The 15,738-nt window shown below is 37.1% G+C and overlaps 1 protein-coding gene across 3 annotated transcripts in view; it reads right to left on the bottom strand.

Moving 5' to 3' along the window:
- Positions 1–5,505: 5,505 nt before the first annotated feature.
- Positions 5,506–15,738, bottom strand: part of LPAR1 (lysophosphatidic acid receptor 1) — a 171,509-nt gene continuing 161,276 nt past the window's right edge. For all 3 annotated transcript variants that reach the window (XM_011966395.1, XM_011966394.1, XM_011966396.1), the window contains one exon: positions 5,506–7,963. In XM_011966395.1, the coding sequence (XP_011821785.1) occupies positions 7,662–7,963 (302 nt within the window). In that variant the 3' untranslated portion in view covers positions 5,506–7,661. The remainder of the gene's footprint in view (positions 7,964–15,738) is intronic.

Raw genomic sequence — 15,738 nt, forward strand, 5'->3', positions numbered from 1 at the left:
AATCAGACTCCAAAATCTGAGTCTTCAGTCCAGGGATATATCCTGAGCTTCAAGTTTCACATAGCCACTTTCCTACCACAAAATTCTCATTTGAAGGCTCTACTCATTATATTTTCTCTGTAAAATTGCTCTTATGTTCCTTATCTCAACATATCACATTCCCATTCATCCAGTGTTGGAGGTCACAACTCAGGAAAACATCCTTATCCAAACAATCACCGTGTCCCAAACACCCCTGGAATCCATTCATCTCTGCACCACCATTGTCACCTTCACCTTTTGTCTCAGTTAATGTGACAGCCTCTGATCCTATCTTTTGCCTTCAGTCTTTCTTCTCCAATTTATTCTGAAGTATAAACCAGATTGTGTGTGTGTTTTTTTAACTTAAATCCTTTAGCTTATTTCCTACAATTCTCAAGGATAAAATCACTTCCAAAATCACTCAAGTCATCATGCCAGCCTGCCTTTCAAGCCTCATCCTCACAGTCTATACCTGCCCTTCTTTCCCAAATGGCATGCTTTCTCTCACTAAGCATTTACACATCTTGTCTGAAATTCCTATCCGCATATGATAGATGGATGCCAATTTTTCTAAAGGGTTGTTTTGATGTAAACTGATTACCAGAGTGAGTGCAAGTTCAAGAGCTGAACAGGGGTACACCTCTGTGCAACTCAGGTTCAAGGTGAATGGCTTTGACAGGACAGTTCTCATTCTAAGACAGAGTATTCTAAATTATCCTTTCAAAGATAGTTCCTCTCCCTACCTTCCACCATCCATTTCATTTTCCTTTAATTTCTGTGTCATGCCATCGTGTCCTTCATAACTCTTAACACAATTTGTACTTTTATTTTTAACTTATTTTCTTCTCCTTCACTGCAACTAAATTTTAAGTTCTATTAAAGATCTTACTTATCACATTTCCAGCAACAATGTAAGAGTCTGGTACACAGAAGACTCTGAAAAAATATTTGTAGATGAATAAGTCAAAGAATGAGTGGCAGATAGTGATAACAACAACTACCACATCTAATTATGGTCATAAAATTTTCACTTAAGAACTGTTGAGTGACACCACATTTCTAGTTTTGTTCTAGTCATTGGTATAATACAAAGGTCATGGAAAGCACAAGATTATCTTACTCTCAAATATTAATACTTGTTTTCTAGCTTAGAATACAAGCATGCCTGCAATAATATGAACACCGCACAGCACAGTTCATGCACCTGTTAATGACATTATGTTTTCTTCTCTTACTTTTACGGTGTTAAATTCTTTGAGGGATTAAAAAATATATAAACAGGTACTCATAATTTGTTTGGGGAGCCACAATAGATAAATATATATAAGGAATTATGGATTACAATATAAAGAATATGTAATTAGGCATCAAATAATGCTATAAACAACAAATATTAGACCTCCAATTTTTTCCTTGAGACCGTTTCTTCATGTGTAAGAGTTATCACAAAGATCAAAATACAAATTATATGAATGTTTTCTGTGAGCAATAAATCCATTACCCATGCAACACAGTAGTGCTATTAAAAATTTTCCCAAAGCACAGCAAAATAAGTTGACTACTCAGAAAACACAAACACATTGGAAGGTCATATCATTCAAAGGATTTAAGCTTTTTTTTTTTTTTTTTTTTTAACATTATTCTGACTCAATTTTAACTGTAATATTCTTAAATATGAAGGAAACCCTTTATCAGGATTGTGGAATTAAAGAGCATTTCTTGATTAAGCATGCCTTTACTTGTAGTTCACACATTTCATTTACATAAACAAGTGTTAAGTACTACTTAGCACTATATGTTCTTCATAATAGAAAATACAAAGATTCCTTTCATGAAAGATGAAAGCTAAATGATGCAAATTATAAACAATATCACACATGAAACAAAATGAAGTCTGGCTTTCCTGATGCCAAAGAGATGTTGAGAGTTCCACAAAACAAACAAAAATGTAAAATCACGGCTGGGTGCGGTTGCTCGTGCCTGTAATCCCAGCACTTTGGGAGGCCAAGGTGGGTGGATCATGAGGTCAGGAGATGGAGACCATCCTGGCTAACATGGTGAAACCCCGTCTCTATTAAAAATACAAAAAAATTAGCCAGGTGTGGTGGTGGGCCCCTGTAGTCCCAGCTACTCGGGAAGCTGAGGCAGGAAAATGGCGTGAACCTGGGAGGTGGAGCTTGCATTGAGCAGAGATCGTGTTACTGCACTCCAGTCTGGGCAACAGAGCATGATTCCATCTCAAAAAAAAAAAAAAAAAAGTAAAATCACTTTGTGAATGTCTGTGTTGATCCGGTAATGTGTGCAACAGATTATCTGTGGTCTAACTTCCAAACTGTAGGGGAGACTTCCACTTTCTACTTTACTCATTTCTGTATTCCTTGAAATATTTGTTTGCATGACTTCTCTCTGGACTATATATAGTATATAGTTCATGTATACAGGGACTCTCTCTCCCTTTCTATTAACTCTAGGGAAGTATCAGCACCATACCCATTGTTACAGAGAAGTCTTATGAGTTTTAGCATGAGAAAATTATTAAATGTAATTGAAGAAATGAGGACTAGATTAGTGAATACTAGGAGTCAGAATGGGGGTAAGGGAGTTGGATGAAGCCATAAATTGCAACATGAGGAATCTCTGTGGTGATGGAACTGTTCTGTACCTTGATTATATCAATGTCAACATCCTGGTTGTAATGTTATGCTATGGTTTTGTGAGATACTGGTCACTGGGAGAAGCCAGGTAAAAGATATACGGAATCAGTCTATACTATTTCTTAGAACTGCATGTGAATCTACAATTATCTCAAAAGGAAAGATTTAACTGGAAAGCGACAGTAACAGTATAAGCAATTAAACAAAACAGGAACCCATGAGTTCATACTGGTATAAATGAGTGAATAAATGAGAAAAAAAGTTTCTCACAGAAGAATGCCAGTATGTTTTGAAAAGAGAATTAGAAATTCATCATTTGGCAACTATCAGAATAATAATTAATTCATCCAAGAAATATCAATGGATGCTAAAACTAGACATTAAAATTTGATGAGGAACAGGATACTCACATAGTCCCAATTTCCTCTCTACAGGGTGCTTATTACAAAGGAAAAAATGATTGAGGGTGTGTGCGCAACAGGTATCTGTTTTCTTCATAGTGGACAAACCTAGTAGACACCACCTTAACTGCATAATCAAAGTATGTAATAGGACAAATCAACATGATGTGCTGTTGGATGGGATGTGGTCAGAAGAACCACAGCAGCATTTCTCTCTTGTTTTGTCAAAGATAAATGACCTAAATACAATTTAAAATGTCAGACAAGCCAAGTTGAGAGACACTCTAAAAAATGACCTGTGATCTTTAAGTGACAAGGTCATGAAAGTCAAGAAAAAACTTAGAGACCGTTGAAGATTTAAGAAGACTCAAAGAGAGATAATACAGCCAGCCAGCTTGGACTAGGTTATTTTGCTATAATGGACATTATTGGACAAATTGATGAAGATTGAGTGGGATCTGTGAATTAAATGGTTGTTTTTGTATCAATGTTAATTTGACTTTAATAATTGCATTGAGGTTATGAAAGAGAATGTCCTTATCTGTAGGAATTACATAAGAAAGTATTCAGGGGTGATGGGGCATCATGTTGGCAATTTATTCACAAATATCTGTAAATTTGGTTAGCTTCTCCATAAGTTCCAAAATACAAGTTATCTTTAGCATAAAAAATTGGGTTGAGAATTCTCTCTGCAGGCTAGATTAAGGAATCTTGTGCCCAATTTCTCCTTCTTCCTCTTCTAATGAACATCCATAGTCAAATGAGGATAGCATGATTGAAAATGGAATCTCCTAAATCAAGGATTGGCAAACTTTTTCAATAAAGGGCCAGAGAGTGAATATCTTAGACTTAGAGGGCCATTATAGTCTCTGTTGCAACTACTCCACTCTGTGCTAGTATTTAATGGTACAAAAGCAGTCATAGGGAATTAATAAACTAATAAGGATGGCCGTATTCCAATAAAACTTTACTTATGGACATTGACATTTGAATTTCTTATAATTTTCATGTGTCACAAAATATTTTCCCAACTATTTAAAAATTTAAAACCTGTTCTCAGCTCATAGGTCATACAAAAATAAGTAGATTCGACTGATGTGCCTTAGTTTGCAACTCCAGCATATTTTCAAATGATCATTACATGTCACATCATTGAAGTTCATATTCAGAGTTATAAAGCTCATATTCATAGGCTATTTGCTAATAATTTATGATTTAAGTTTATAATTTAATAATATGCTAATAGTCTGTGAATATGAGCCTTATAAGATTAAGGGAAGAATTAGAGAATTTGCTGTTAGACTATACAAGATGCAGGTGAATGCTAGAACATGAACAGACCCTGTTTAGGAAGATTAACAATACATCCTGGCTCCTAGTTACATACACCTCTTTTATCATGTAGTGTCCAACCTCATTCACAAACCACCCATTCTAAACCCACAAATAATCCCTAATTCTTACGGGGTTTGGAATCAGGTGAAGCTCAGTTGGTATGAAATAATTAGCACTTTGTTTCAAAAGCTCTTTTCATTAAAATGTTCTATTTACTTTGCTATGGTGAAGGCATGTGATAAAAGAGGTGTTTCTACAGTTTGTAACCTAGCATGAGTGCATACTCTCGGTTTTAAGGGAAGGAGCTAGAAGCAGTATATAATTTTTCAGAAGCTGAGAGAATTCTGGAGTAAATTAGAAGGAAGATGAACAGTGGAACCTAAAACAATGGCTAACTGGGAAGGAGAAAAGGAAGGCTGATAAGATTCATTAATTGTATGTTAGCTGTGGTTTTAGGTCTTGAAAATTATGGTTTCACTAATTTCAAAAGAGGAATATGTCAGGGGTGGCTAATTTGTAAAGAACAATTCAAAGACATTTGATTTCTAACAATCTTATATCCACCTAAAATTAAAGGTTCAGAAATCTCTTCCAAATCCTGAGACATTCACTTGAATAAATATTTTATCTTTTTCCAACACCTTAGTGATATACTGAAAATGTTATAATGGTTATATCATTGGAAGATATATATAACTTTTATCTTATTGGTTATTAAATCTATAAATAGAAATACTACTGTGATTTTATAAACTAGTGAGAGTGTTTCATGAAAGTTGTCAACATTTTTTGTCAAATCAGAGTTTTTCAAAAAGAAACTCACTCTAACAATTATCCTGTTGAGGTAAAGTACCATCTTAATAAATTGTCTCCTCTCATGGAACATAAACTACTATCTTCCAGACACTGGCAAGATTTATTACTCAGATTGAAAAAAAACAGTTGGGGGTTGGGGGAGCACATGGTTGCTCCACCTCAGGGTTAAGCAGCCCTTGTAACAGAGAAATAAAGGAGGTCACAGCAGGAAAAACACCCATGCAAGGCAAGCTGGAAGACTCTCGAACAAGAGAAATAGCACTGACCAGAACCACACATTACCAAGCGCTGATTGAAAGTGATTTATTAAAGTCCAATTAGTATGCTTTTCATTTCAAATAATCCATACAGCCTCCAGAAAAATATGCACATGCGTAAAAGTCCAAGTTCATTTCTTTCACTTCCAATATAAAGTATTCTGTATTTTGTAAAAAGTATGTGCAAACACCTTTCTGCTAATTGAGTCCCCACATTCTTTTCACTACGAGTACTTTACAAGTCTGCCCTCTGCTCAAACACTAACCGTGCACTGATGTCCTCCTTCCTAGACAGTCATTCATCTCCCAGACTTCTTTCTCTCAGACATCCTCCTGACCTCCTCTGACCTGCTTCACCACTGTGTTACTTCACTGGTCACTTGTTACAGCAAACTGATGCAACTACTACTCTACCTGGACAACGTATTAAACAGGTATCACCTAATAGGGCAGCAGCCTATTGGGGTGATTCCTGGAGAATACACTGTAACCAATCACATACTGACACACTCAACCCATTTGCTACAGATGGACCCAAACTAATTGATATGACAATCCTTTATTCACTCAGCACATTTGGTTTCTTTGAATTTTCTTCAATTTTACATTGCAGGTGTGGCTACCAAGAGCTGGATAACGAGTCACTCAAACAAAGTTTGGAATTGCGAGATATTTTGGGATACCTTGATTCTTGAGACAGTTGAATGCTTCTAGTTGATCTTGTTATATTAAAAAGTCACTCTCAACTAAAGTGACCACTGCATTTCTTTTGTAAAAAGGTCATTTGACTGGCTTTTCCTCACAACTGCCACCCATGCAGTGCAAAAGCAGGAAATCCCTTTTTATGAAAGGTGTAAGTAAAAGATGACATTTCACATTTTTTGAAAAAAAGAATCCTTCATGGGAATATGTCCTAATAATCAATTATATGGACAAAGTTTATGCACACAAAATTTCTGCAAAATGAAAATGAGAAATAACCTAAACAGCTAACAACATGGGAATGGTTAAATAAACTGAGTTGCATCCATTAAATGGAATATAATATAGCCATTAAAATTGTTTTTGTAAAATTTTTAATACCATAAGAAAATGTGGCAATTTTGCAATGAAAAAGATCTACTTATAAAACTGTTTACAGTATGATTCCAATTATGTAAAAAAGGTATACAATACATACATAGGCATATATGGGGGTTGCTTTTGAAAGGTGGTTTCCTTCTGGGTTGTGATATTATCAGTAATAATTTTTGCTTTTTTATACATTTCTGCATTTTTCAAGTTTTCTATGATGAGTATATTATTTTACAAAGACTACGAAAACTTTCCTCTGATACACTGGTAATTAGAATGTACTTGGGTATTTTAAATATGTGGGAACAATATTACAGTGCTTCATCGTCTATGACTTTTTTGGAATACATATCACTTTGGCAAAAATTTACATTCCCTGTTTTAAACTTGTTATAACATTTTAATTAAACAGTTAATATTGTGATTAGAGCATTGTTTGCTTCATAACCTAAACAAATACTGGCTTTGAAGTCTAGGTTCTATTTCCTAGAAGATTTAAAATTAGTATCCTTTTAATCTTTTTAAGTAAGGCATACTGCATACATACATTACATGCATGCTTTCTAAACAAAAGATAATTCCAGCTTACAGTTTTCCTATGTAAGGGAAAAAATGGAATTATGGTAGTTTAAAAACAGTCCATAGTCTCATCCATCACAAACATGCTGATAGGCATAAACATGTTTATTAAGTGAAACGTATCCTTTAAAAATAAAAAAGGGAAGGCTGTATATAAATGAAGCTGTGGATTCAACTAGTCAGAATTTATCCTGACTTGCACCAAACCACACAAAATCTTTTTAAAGTCTAGTTAGTGTAGTCTAAATGGACACTCCAGAGTCTGTTCTTGAATTCCATTGCAAGAGCTCCACTTCCTACTTTCAGAAGGGATGGTGATCAAGGTGAGGGTTGTCACATAAGCTAATTTTCAATATATATCAAGTCTTGTGGGGCCTAGGAACAAATACTGTCATTGGTTAGTGTTTAAGTACATGAGTTGACATTTCTCCTCTCTCACACCCCACCTTGCCCTGGCAATTGGGTAGGGGGAGACTGTTTATCCTCCAAGAGAGGACGGCTGGTTCCTCATCTCAGTTTCCGTTCTAAACCACAGAGTGGTCATTGCTGTGAACTCCAGCCAAGATGGTGTGGTTGAGGGAGGAAGCCGAGCGGTCTGAGCCTTCTGTGGGGCCGCTGGGGTTCTCACTGCGTTGGCAGCAGAGGATCTGCCTAAAGGTGGCGCTCATTTCTTTGTCGCGGTAGGAGTAAATGATGGGGTTCATGGCAGAGTTGAATTCAGCAAGGAGAAGGAAGAATTTCTCATAGGCCAGCACGTCGCACTGCGGACAACACACGTCTAGAAGTAACAAAACCAATCCAGGAGTCCAGCAGATGATAAAGGCCCCTACAAGGACAAGGATAGGGATCAGGAGGATTTTTAAAAAGAGAATGAAAAAACATTATAAAACATGCAACCATAAAGTGAAATGATTTCAGTTCAATATAAAAATACTGAAGTTGGAAGCCACAAATCATTGTTGCAAATGAAATACTCATTTCCTGAGATAATCAGAAAAAATTTAACGATAATCAACTTAAAATTTTATTTTGGACGTTACTAAAATCAAGTAATTATGAGACATTGATGATTATTATTTTGAGCAAAACACAAAGAGTTTGATAAGCAATTGAGATATGAAAAACTGCATAAGCACTAATGCAAAAGATAAGCACTAATGATTAAGTGTCCTTTAATGTTTAATTAAGGCATAGTTTCTGGATTCAGGTTGTCTGGGCCCAAATCCTTGTTGGACATGTAATGAACCGGGTGAACTTAGGCAAACTACTTTCTTTCCTTAATCTTCCCATCTGAAAAATGCAGATGATTATATTTACACCTCATGAGGTTTGTTGTATGGATTAAAAGAGTGTTAAGGAAATAATCACTCAACCTGTACCTACAATAACAATAATATTACCTGCTGAGTAGCATGGACCTGTTTGGAAATTGTGATTTTCAATGATAAGATCTATGTTTTATTTTTATTCAACAACTACCTACATAGTACTGTCCTATATGCTGTACCAGTAATAACTCATTGAATGTTCACAGTAGCCATATGACATAGAAACTAATATCCCCATTGTACAGGTGAAGGAACTGAGACCCAGAAAGTTTACATAACTGGCTCAAGGCCACAGTACTGGAAAGTAGAAAAATCCCAGAGTTTCTGCTCTTAGAGGCTGCCTCCAGAGTTCAAGCTCTAGAAAATATTACATTTCTACTTCTTGAAAATGATAACATTAAATATTTTAAACCACATTTAATGTTTTAGATATTTTATTAATTTAGATCAATTTTGTTCTCTTTCTTCCCCCAATTATTCTGAATCATTACAATTTTACTATAAGAGGAATTAAAATATAGATGATATGCTTAATTCTATTTCATTTACTTTCTGAAATCACTCATCATTTGGATCCCAGGAAAATGGAGGTCATAAAATAGCATTAAAACCTACCACTGTGTTACTCCAGACTCTGTTGGAGATCTTCTACTGAAAGAACATGAGCCAATAGCGGTGGGCACCACTGTGTCCCATTACACCTCACCTAATGGGCCCCATATGTGTAATCAGGCAGGCTACATATGTGTAATCAGGTAGAGCGGAAGTAGGGGCAATCCCAGAAGGGCATTTGCATCTTCAGATTTAAATGGCACTGGCTTTGGTGGATGCAGGCTTGGACTGGGGTCATGGATTTGGTCCAGCCTCAAGGAATTAGTTTCACAAAATGTAAACAAATGAGATTTAGTCTCCAAACAGCCCACTTTTGAATCTGAGCTTTCTTTTGTGAAACTTTTCAGCAGGGAAATGAAAATAAAGGAGAAAAGTATCCCCATAAAGCTCTTTGTTCTACAACACAAATGTGTATTGGTTTTAAACTGCTGTTCACTTTGAAGATTGGCCAAGGTACTTCATTTTCTAATAAATACAATACCTTAGACTTTCCTTGGAGAGAAAAAAAATATTTCAAATATCAGGAGATAATAGCCAAGGAGCGATTTGAACTTCAATAAAAATGTTAATAAAGCATTCATTCCAAGTCCTTGAATTTCCTTGCTTGAAAATCACTCAGAAAGCTAAACATAAAGGAAAATCAAAGGAATGCCTCTTGGGTTTCAGAAATAATGCATTATTCATTGAGAAGCCAGGAAGGGAATTATTCTCAGGATGGAAAATGCTTGGATGGAAAATACATGGTCCCATTATGCCATTTACTTGGAAACTAAAAACACACAGGCCCTTCATGAATGGAACAGCATTCTTTCAAGTTTCCTTTCCCCTTTCTTTTATCAAAGCTCTAATTGAGTTCAAATTCAGAACTTGATTAGACACAAGGAACATGCATGTCAATAGCTAGATTTTAAATAAAATGATCTTTTTCTCCTGGGCAGCAGAAGGGAATATCTTTATTCTGACATACTTAAGCTGCTTAACTTTGTTCAAAAGTGAGATAATTCAAATACTGTCATTTGTTTATAATTTCTCCCAATGTTAAAATTTAAATGGTGTAAGATCTTTCCAGAAAGAGCCCATGAGCCTTACTTTTAGACCAAGAAATGCAAGGAACCCTGCTAGACTGAAGGCAGGAAGTGGGAAATGCCACAGCCTGACACAGGAGCTACTATGTATGGATGCTTCATTGAGGAACCTACAGTCCTATCCCTTTTTCTCTTCACTGAAAGGAACTGGTTTTTGTACTAGGATTAGGCCCAACCACACAGTCCCAACACTCTGTGTTTGGATCTTCAAGACTCAATCCAATCATTTCAGTGACTCACAGTACAGGCCTCAGAAATCAACATCTAAAACCAATCATATGGAAATTCCAAGCCCCCCTCCCCCTCCTTTCTATTTCACAGAGGCCTCAAGGATCAAACTGACCAAAAGATGAGGATGCAATACAGAAGAGGAAAATGGGGGCTGGAAAATTTCAAGGGATGAGGCTCCTAACCCATAATGAATGGATATTCTGAAATAAAGTTTGCTCAAATTAGGGATTTCCCCTTGAGCTTCTGAAAACAATAATAAACCACACCTAAAGTCCTTTAATAATAGGGAGCTAACCATAATTCAGTCAGGTTACAGTACTTGAGATGTGCATTGTGGACCCTTCAACATGTAATCTATAGAGTCCAGTGTACACCTGAAAGACAGGTTGATAAGAGTTAAAACACCTCCATCTCAGCACCTGTAAAGTGGAGAAATAATAGCTCCCTGCCTACTCCATATGGCACAGTGAAGATCAAACTTAGATATAACTTGTAAAAGTCCTCTATAAACTGCATATCTACCTGACCACCATGACTTATGTGAGTGGCACAGACTTGTGGCAGCTGCTGTTACAGAGCCCTAGGACAGATTCTCCAAGGGCAGAATGTGAAAATGTGTTTTGGACAAGGAAGAGCTGGCATGTCAAAAGGCTCTAAGACAATACTATCCTGATTATAAAGAGATTCCTAGGACTTGCAGTTGGGTATGAAGAAGATAACAAGAGGGAATAGAGAGAGAACACAGGGAAGCATGTAAGCCTCAAATCTTTCTGGAGGTTCTCATGGGTCAATGCCAACACTTACCAAGATGGGGAATGAAATACAGTACTCAGTAGTCATAGTGTTTTATTAGTTTGTATATTTCCAGCACATTTCTGATAGAAGAATCCCACAAACCCAGGCACAACATCAATGAACAGTATGCAACAGTATGAAAGAGGAAGGGCCCGGTGTGGGAGCTCACGCCTGTAATCCCAGCACTTTGGGAGGCCGAGGCGGGTGGATCACCTGAGGTCAGGAGTTCGAGACCAGCCTGGCCAACAATGGTGAAACCCCATCTCTACTAAAAATACAAAAATTAGCCAGGCATAGTAGCGCACACCTGTGGTCCCAGCTGCTTGGGAAGCTGAGGCAGGAGAATCACTTTAACCCACTAGGCAGAGGTTTCAGTGAGCTGAGCTCACGCCACTATACTCCAGCCTGGGTGACACAGCAAGACTCCATATCAAAAAAAAAAAAAAAAAAAAAAAGAGGAAGTACAAGTAGTTATGGTTATTTATTGTAAAGTCAGAAACAGAAGAAAAATCAGAAGATGCGATGCCCAAGGTCACAAACGTCTTGTATATCTGGCTGAGATATTTGAAATTTGTCCAGTCCAGTATACCTTCTCAACCATAGCCACATATTACAATAGCCTGCAGAGCTTCTTTAAAAAATAAAGACCTTCATCCACCCCTCCCACTGTGTGATTGTAATCTCACTGGCCTTACTGGTCAGATTTTCATTTAAGACACAACATTGGTGACAGAGTGGAAGAAGAAAATAAAGTAAAGGCAAAACTATTTCCAAATTCCAAAAGAGAAATAATGAAAGCCAGAATCAGGGCAGCAGCACTGGGAAGAGACATAGAAAGACTGGAGAAGTATTTAGGAGAAGGACTCCATGAGATGGATGAGACAGAGAAGTCTAGAATGACTTCTAAATTTTCCCTTTGGTTGAAGGAGGAAACACAGGAGAAAATCTTGATTGGTGTTTTGTTAGGGGAGGTAAGGAGAAGAGAGCTAATGAGCTGGGTTCAGTATGTGTTTAGTTTGAGCTACCTGCAAGACATCAAATGGAAATGCCTTAATTACATCTAAATAGGCTCATGGCAATTTGTGTCATGGGAAACTGTCTCTCAGAGTGCTGAACAAAAGTGGTTATATTCCCCCGGATTTGCCAATATTACAAGTAACATGGGGTGGAGGATATTCAAAACAGATTTGTGGGTTGTCCTTCCTTGAACAAGCTTTATTCCTCCCTGATGCATCTGTCAAAGCAATCCGTGAGAACTCCAATGCCCACAAAGATGGAGGGAGAGGTGCTGGAATGCAGACGCAAAAGGCAGGAAGGAATGAGGCTGTTTTGGAACAACAGGTCACAGCTGCAGATCGAGATCATATTACCACACCTTCCCTCAAATCTACACAACCTCATCAACTGAATAATGCTTACCATCTGGTCTCACAATTACAATTTTTTTTCTAGAATGACTTTTTCCTAACTAGTTGAACTTTGCTTACATATGGAATGCAAGAACCAAAGTTAAAGAGGAAAACAGTCCTTGCCAGAGAAGACCTCTAGAGAGAGTGTCCAAGATTTTTGATGAAAAACACAGAAAGCATTTCTAGTCTGGCTGGCAAAGTTGTGTTTTTACAAAAGAACCAGACATCCCACAGATCCAAAACAAGTCAAGGTAAATCAATTCTACATCAGCACTGTGCCCAAGGTGGCCTCACTCTTCTTGATTTTCAAATGAGGATCCCAGAAACAGTCCTATCTCAGAGACCTGGGGTGGGAATCAAGGGAGCAAATAGGTGAGTGCCTAAGTTTCTTTTTCTGTTTTCCCTAAATTGTTTATTCCCTCAGGTCAGGCAGCTTGTATCCCAGAATCTAATCAAATTTTAGTTAGTCTCTGTAGTTATATTGTGATTTCTGCTATTAAGATACACACATAATATATAGTTAGCTAGGAAATCCTTCGATGCTATGTATCTTAACAGAGCCTATGTCAGAAAAATAGGCCACAGATGCAAAGCATATTCTTCCTCAATCTCGCAGCTAAGGGTTCATTATAATGGGGGTATAGGTGGATGGCTTTTTGAGATTAACGCTTTTTCTAAAAGAGCAACTCAGATTAATTATAAAATCTTTTTTCCTGACTATTGAAACTTTGTAATTTAACTGAGATATCTCCAAAGTATTATTGTTCTATGTTATTGCCACCCTGATACCAATTTTACTCCATATAGTTTGGTGTTCAACACTGCCATTCCTGGTCACAGCACATGTTGCATATGTTTAAAGTTTCACAATTTCATTTACTGTGTGATGTGCTCTAGTATTTTCATTACTCTTGAGAGCAACATTTATCTTTTAGAGAAGGATAATAACACCATACAGAGCTCTAACGCAAGCAGAATACTCATTATGTTCTCTTTCTAACATTCCTGGGTGACAGTTTTAGCTTCATTAGACTCTCCTGATCACCACATGCTACCTTTCCTGTACCCAAGAGAGTGCCAAAGCTGCCTTTCCTCTGGCATACTCTCCTTAAGTAGTGTGTATCGCACACGTACAAGCTCCATACCCTCCAACAGACTCTAACTCTCATCCTGCAACTGTACATTGGAAAGTCCACATTGAAATAACTTGTATGCTAGTGCCATTCTTACAGACCATTCAGGTGCTGAAAAGCCAGGAGAAACCACTTCTCCACTGCTACCTCCCCTAGACAAGTGAGCAATACCTTTTATCTGCCAATTGCAACAGGCTCTTGACCAATTCCTCTTCCTCCACACTGCTTCCCTAAAGTCCAGCTTGTACACAACAAGTATAAATCAATTTGCATTAAGTCACTCTCCTGCTTAAAACCCTCCAAAATCTTCCTACTTGAAATCCTTACTGCTATCCATAATGCCCTACACATGACTGGCCCCTGCCACTTTCTTGGATCTCATCTCTTTCCACTCACTCCCCATTTACGAGGTTCCAGTCACACAGACCAAGCCCATTTCTGTCTCAGGATCTTTGCATTTATAGATTCATCTGCTCGGATTACTCTCTCTGCAGCTCTTTATGTCCATTTACTTATTAAATGTCGCTTTCTTAAAAAGGCTATCCTTGGTTATCCTAGCCAAAGCAGCAGCCCACCACCATCACCATATTCTCCCATTTTATTATCACCACATCATGATATACCCAAATGACATATCCTTTATTTATACCCAAAATTATCGTATTTATTGGTTTACATGTTTATTGTTTTATCTTCCCTCAACAAGAATATTAACTTCATGAAGGAAGGAATGCTACCTCTTTCATATCTGTATCTCTGGAATCTAGAATATCACTTGGCGACAGTAGACACTCAGTGTCTTCCATTGGATGAATTAGCAAGTCATAGCTAAGCGCCTAGTACATATATCCCCAACAAGAAAAATTAATGAGTAGAAATGTCATTAAATTATGGGTGGAAAATAAACATTAACATCTACCGTGTGTAAGGTCTTTAAATGGATGCTATAGGACATTCAAAGGAGCATAAGGAAGACCCTAGAAGACCAAATTCTAGAATGGTGGAACAATTCCTACACACTTTTGAAGGTTCAGAATTTGTATCCTATAATTTTAGCCTGTATTACCTGGCCGAATTCTTTTTAAGTGTGAGGGTTTTTTAAATAAGTGCACAGATAGATAATAAAAGTGCAAGCACATGAATGAGAATAAGAAGCAGCAATTTCCGGACAACTTCTGAGACAACGGGCAGGAGGAAGGAGTGGGGAACGGTGCTTTGGTTATATCTACAATTCTTTTCAGAGACCTGAAGCAAATTACATAAAATGTTAGCATGTTTGATTTTAATGTTTGGTAATTAGATGATTGTCACATTACTTTTTGTGTTTTTCATATATTTGACTCTCTCATTCAGATATTTATAAACTTAGAAATGTTAACAACAAGAAACTAGGAGTCTTGATTTTTCTTTTCTTATGTAACAGGTAAGAAGAGCAGGTAGAACAGTAGAAAGTTTGCTGATAGTTTTGTCTTGTTTGGGGGCTACCGTAGATACTGAATTATATCTTGAATTTATTTTATTTTATTTTATTTTTTATTTTATTTTGAAACTGAGTCTCACTCTGTCGTCCAGGCTGGAGTGCAGTGGCTTGATCTTGGCTCACTGCAACCTCTGCCTCCCAGATTCAAGCGATTCTCTTGCCTCAGTCTCCTGAGTAGCTGGGATTACAGGTGCATACCACCATGCCTAATTTTTGTACTTTTAGTAGAGATGGGGTTTCACCATGTTGGCCAGGCTGGTCTTGAACTACTGACCTCAGGTGTTCTGTCCGCCTTGGCCTCCCAAAGTGCTAGGAATATAGGCAAGAGCTACCATGCCTGGCCTATATCTTGAATTTTTTAAAGTATGTTTTTAAAATTTAAAGTTAGCCACTACTAAAAATAGATATTGGATGTACCACTCAAACCACAAAAGAAAGAAATATTTTTTAAAAATGAAGGAAGAACAAAACAGTTTGAAAAGAAAACTCAATTTATCAAAAGGTAGGAAAAGAAAAGATAGAAGCAAA

Source organism: Mandrillus leucophaeus, unplaced genomic scaffold (genome assembly GCF_000951045.1).
Source record: "Mandrillus leucophaeus isolate KB7577 unplaced genomic scaffold, Mleu.le_1.0 Scaffold76, whole genome shotgun sequence".
Taxonomy (NCBI): Eukaryota; Metazoa; Chordata; class Mammalia; order Primates; family Cercopithecidae; genus Mandrillus; species Mandrillus leucophaeus.